Source organism: Alosa alosa, chromosome 13, assembly GCF_017589495.1.
Source record: "Alosa alosa isolate M-15738 ecotype Scorff River chromosome 13, AALO_Geno_1.1, whole genome shotgun sequence".
Classification (NCBI taxonomy): Eukaryota; Metazoa; Chordata; class Actinopteri; order Clupeiformes; family Clupeidae; genus Alosa; species Alosa alosa.
The window spans coordinates 9,044,708-9,049,707 of NC_063201.1; the positions used below are offsets into that span (position 1 = coordinate 9,044,708).

Here is a 5,000-nt window from a genome sequence, read left to right on the forward strand (position 1 = left end):
GTGTGTGTGTGTGTCTGTGTGTGTGGTGACTTACTGCAGGCACTACAGGTGAAGCAGCTGTCATGGTAGAGGCTCCCCATAGCCTGGCACGCTTGGCTCGCTCCATACACTGCCTTACTGCACTTTACGCAGTTACCTAAAACACACACATATGCACACAATTACAATACACTACCCACAAATGCACAACACACATAGCACAGCACAGCACAGCACAGTACAGCAACACACCACACACAACACAACACACACAGCACAGCACAGCACAGCACAGGACAGCACAGCACAGCACAGTGCAGCAACACACCACACACAACACAACACAACACAACACAACACAGCACAGCACAGCACAGCACAGTACAGCAACACACCACACACAACACAACACACACAGCACAGCACAGCACAGCACAGCACAGCACAGCACAGCACAGCACAGGACAGGACAGGACAGGACAGGACAGGACAGGACAGGACAGGACAGGACAGGACAGGACAGGACAGGACAGGACAGGACAGCACAGCACAGCACAGCACAGCACAGCACAGCACTAATAAAAGAGTTGGTCCAAAGTCCAAGCCTTGCTCACAGATTCCTAATCTGTGTGTGTGTGGCAACACTCAAGTCAGATAACCTACATTAGGCCTGTAAACACAAGACAGCTAAAGGGCCGATTACAAATCTGTGTATGTTTTCTTCTTATTCATAGTTATGACCTAAGAGGAACGGAGAATGTGTGTGTGTGTGTGTGTGTGTGTGTGTGTGTGAGAGAGAGAGAGAGAAAAAGAGAGAGATCACCAACGTAAGAAGAAACACAGGAACTTAGGGGTTCTGCACCCTCTCTCTCTCTAGCCCTCTGTTATGAGTACATGGGCAAACAGAAAAGGCCTGGAAAGGAAGAGATGTTTGGGTGCCGACATTCCAACACACTCAGCAAATCTAGTTTTCATGCATGTGTGTGTGTGTGTGTGTGTGTGTGTGTGTGTGTGTGTGTGTGTGTGTGAGAGAGAGAGAGAGAGAGAGAAAGAACGTCTGTGCTCATGAGTGCCCGTGTGTGTGTGTGTGTGTGAGAGAATGTCTGTGCTCATGAGAGTGTCAATGTGTGTGTGCGTGCATAACAGTCCAGAGCCGCCTGCCCCCAGCTTGTCTGGTCAGGGAAGGAAATATAATCCAATTTGCGTGTTTGGTTTGGCACAGGGACTGAGGAGACGGTCCCACAGACAGTGCAATCAAACTGCCAAGGGTTCCCACCGAACGTGCCACCAGAACACCCCCCACTACACACACACACACACCATGCCTAGCCTATTCACATCAACAGGAAGACACAGAGGGGGTGTCAGGAAGTAAAGAGACAACCAGAAAAAAAAGAAGCAGACCAGTGGAGTGTGGACCCAGCTGGTGATCAGCCTGGCTGCTGTTTTAACCCAACACACACACACACACACACACACACTTCGTTGTCGGTCCTCACGGGATACGAGACAGCCGTTATTCAATTACAGCAGACCCAGCCCTGTCCGAGCTTATTTCCCCCTCTCTCTCTCTGTTTTGATCTCTCTCTCTCCCTCTGTCACTTCCATTATGTCTGCCGCCTCCACCCCTCTTCTGAGGTCTCTGTCTAGTGGGCACAGCCAGTGTTCTTTAGCCCCCCCCCCACACATACACACACACACACACACAGGCTTGACACAGTCTTGACACAGTCATACTCTTCACTCATGTAATGACAAACACACACATGGACACAACACACACATATGGACAAGAGCAGAGGCCTTCACCTACTCGTCCAAGACCAGAGAACGCATTCGGTTCAGTTCAGAATTCCTTGAAGCCAGGTGGTGTCTAGTGAACCAGCCTGCATTCCACCAGTTTTTTATTTTAGTTTTTTTTTTATATTTATTTTTTGGCTCTTTGCCTTTTATTTGGACAGGACAGTGGAAAGTGACAGGAAGCAAGTGGGAGAGAGAGATGGGGTGGGATCGGGAAATGACCGCAAGTCGGATTCGAACCTGGGTCCCTGTGGGCACTCGGACCCATATATGGTACGGGCGCTGTAGCCTGCTGCGCCACAGCGCCCCCCATTCCACCAGTTTGGGAGCGGGCGGGGCAGGGAAAGGCTGCGTGCGTAAAAAGTGCAGCTCAATGAAAGGATTTGATCTTATCTTTAATTTAAATAGTACAACATAGAACATCAATGTGTGATGGCCGGTTTTGATTTCGAGGCACCCCACCACAGATTAGTCAACGTACAGTATGGGAAACACTGAAGGTGTAAAATTCAAAATATTTGGCAGCATGCGTTTTGGGTCTGACAAATCGACGCGCATATTTTGCGTTGACGTATTTTTTGTGTCGACGTAATCGATTACGTCGACGCGTTGTCCCAGCCCTAATTGGTAACACTTTACTTGACAGTATCGACATAAGATACACATGAACCCTAACCCTAATCCTAACCCTAACTCTAACCCTAACTTGTTATGACAAAAACAGAATGACACTTAATGACAGAAGCGTTATGTCATAAACGTTTATGACTTGTTTATGACATGTTCATGACAGTGTCATGTCACTCTTATGTTGATATTGTCAAGTAAAGTGTAACCCAACTATTTTTTGGTTCCAGCTTTGAACCAAAGTGCCACGTTCCAAACTGGGTTTTTATTGGTCGAAATGCTGCCAATGGTTCAAATGTTGAATGGTACAAAACAGTATCGGAACCGGTTCTCTGTCGGTAGAAAGGGCGAAGTGTGATCAAGCAGACACCAACCAAACTGATATGGCACTGCACACTAACTTTAAAACCTCCTGTGCTGTAAATTCTACCATCAACTGATTATTAACTTGTTATTAAAGGTGTTCTAAGCGATGCCACGCCTTTTTTAGGCTAAACCATTTTATGTCACTTACTGCAAACAGCACCTAACCAACTGCTAGCTGGCTGTGTCCTGAATACACTGTAAAAAAATGCAATCTCTGTGGACAGCCCAGGCTCCAAGAACGGCAACAAAAACAACCTGGGCAAACCTAGCCCATGAAAACATAACAAACTGTTCCAGCAAATCACAGGCGAGATGCGTTTAGGAGAGTTTCAATTGCGTAACGGAGCAGCACGGAGGGAGGGGAGGAAGTAGCGAGCTAGCTCTCTGTTTTGTTTGAAAGTCAACAGAAGTGACGTTGCCCAGCATCGCTTAGAGCACCTTTAACATCACATTCCTCACCTTTCCAAATGACCTTAGGGAACTCTATAGGTTGTGTTTATTTTGGGTTTGTGTTAGGCATTTCTGAGACAGGACAGTTGACATGACAAGGACATACGTGGAGGCTGGATCTCAGGTGGGGTTTGAACCTGCATCCTCACTGGCTCTATGACCCATACGTAGTAAGGACACTAACGCACCACTGTGCTCCAGCTCCACCTTAACAAAACGAGCTGCTCTAAAAGTTCATCAAGTACACAACTCACGAAAGAATCTATAAACACAGATTTACTACCATCAAGACTCCAGGGGTGTAAGGATGAGTCAGGCAGAAGACACGAAGGTACAAAGATGATTCTTCAGAAGTTATTTATTAACTCGTCTGGGCTGAGAAGTGGTTCGTCTCGGCTGCCTCCATTGAGTCGCGTTATCGTGTACGACGCCTGCACAGCCCTGGGCCTGGGCAGTAAGCACAGACCACACACACAAAAGACGCTTTGTGAGGGATCCTGTAGGCCAGCTCTCTATGTGCTGATCTTTAGAGACGCCTGCACTCTACTGCCAGAGCGTTGGAAAAGACCAGAAAGAGAGAGAGAGAGAAAGCAAGAGAGAGAAAGAAAAGAGAGAGAGAGAGGGAAGGCAAGAGCACCCCACACACACACACACACACACACACACCTCACCCCTGGGTCTGGGAGCAGGGGGCAGGAGGGCTTGAGCTCTAGCAGGGTGGGATGGGGGGGGGGGCAGAGGTGGTGGCAGCGACGTATACAAAGGAGCCTCTGTTTCCTCTGGCATCCAGCAAACATCAGGCTGCCCACACCACACCACACCACTCCAGCCAGACAGGCCGACCGCCAGCCTCTGCCCACTACTGCTGTGCTCTCTCTCTCTTTCTTTACTTCCCTTTCTCTCTTCATGTCTCTCTCCCTCACTCCATCGGCCAGAGGCACAGTCTTGGTCTCTCTACACCATCTTTCTCTCTCTCTTTCTCTCAGAAACCGAGCCAACTAGCCAGCCTGTGCCTACAGCAACTGAGCTTTCTCTCTCCACTTCTCTCTCTTTCCATTTTTCTCTCTCTCCCTCTCTCCACAGAGAAACACAGTCACACTTTCTTAACCCTTAAAGGAGTACCGGAATGTTGAGAAATGAACGTTCTAAAGAATATCTGGGTTCATTGAATTCAACATAGAATTTTAGAACCTTCAATTGTTGCGGAACTTAGAATGTTCAAAAACCTACACCTTTAAGGGTTAAATTCAAATTCAATAAGCTTTATTGGCATGACTGTAAAAGCTACAATATTGTGTACACATAACAACAAAATCAAAAATATCAAGAAGAGAAACATATTTGACATCTGATTTGACCCCTCCCTCTCTCTCTCTCTCTCTCTCTCTCTCTCTCTCTCTCTCTCTCTCTCTCTCCCACTCCAAAAAAACTCCCTTGATAGAGATCAGCTGTGTTCAGCAGCATTAGAGAAGCACTTGTCCTAAAGTGGTCCTCCAGCTGCAGGTGTGGATATGAGTGGACTACAGGTTGACCTGTGTGCCTCTGTGTTTGACCTCACCTACAGATGCTGAAAGAACTTTTCCATTTACTCATCAACACTTTGAGCTAAAGTAACGTCCAGGTGAGAAGAGAGGAGAGGCTCAGGCAGATGTGAAGTAGAGTGAGTGGGATTTAGCAGACTCTTTTATCCACAGTGACCACGGACTCGAAATGTTGAGTTGGAACCCAGACTGACCGTCTCTCTGACATCACCACTAGCACAGCTCCACCACGCCCCC

At 47.7% G+C, this 5,000-nt stretch overlaps 1 protein-coding gene across 1 annotated transcript in view; it reads right to left on the reverse strand.

Annotated features, from left to right (window-relative positions):
* The window catches only part of LOC125305447 (Wilms tumor protein 1-interacting protein), a 40,179-nt gene that overhangs the window by 25,743 nt on the left and 9,436 nt on the right, over window positions 1–5,000 (reverse strand). The window contains exon 2 of the mRNA XM_048260159.1: window positions 35–136. Coding sequence (XP_048116116.1) covers window positions 35–136 — 102 coding nt within the window. The remainder of the gene's footprint in view (window positions 1–34; window positions 137–5,000) is intronic.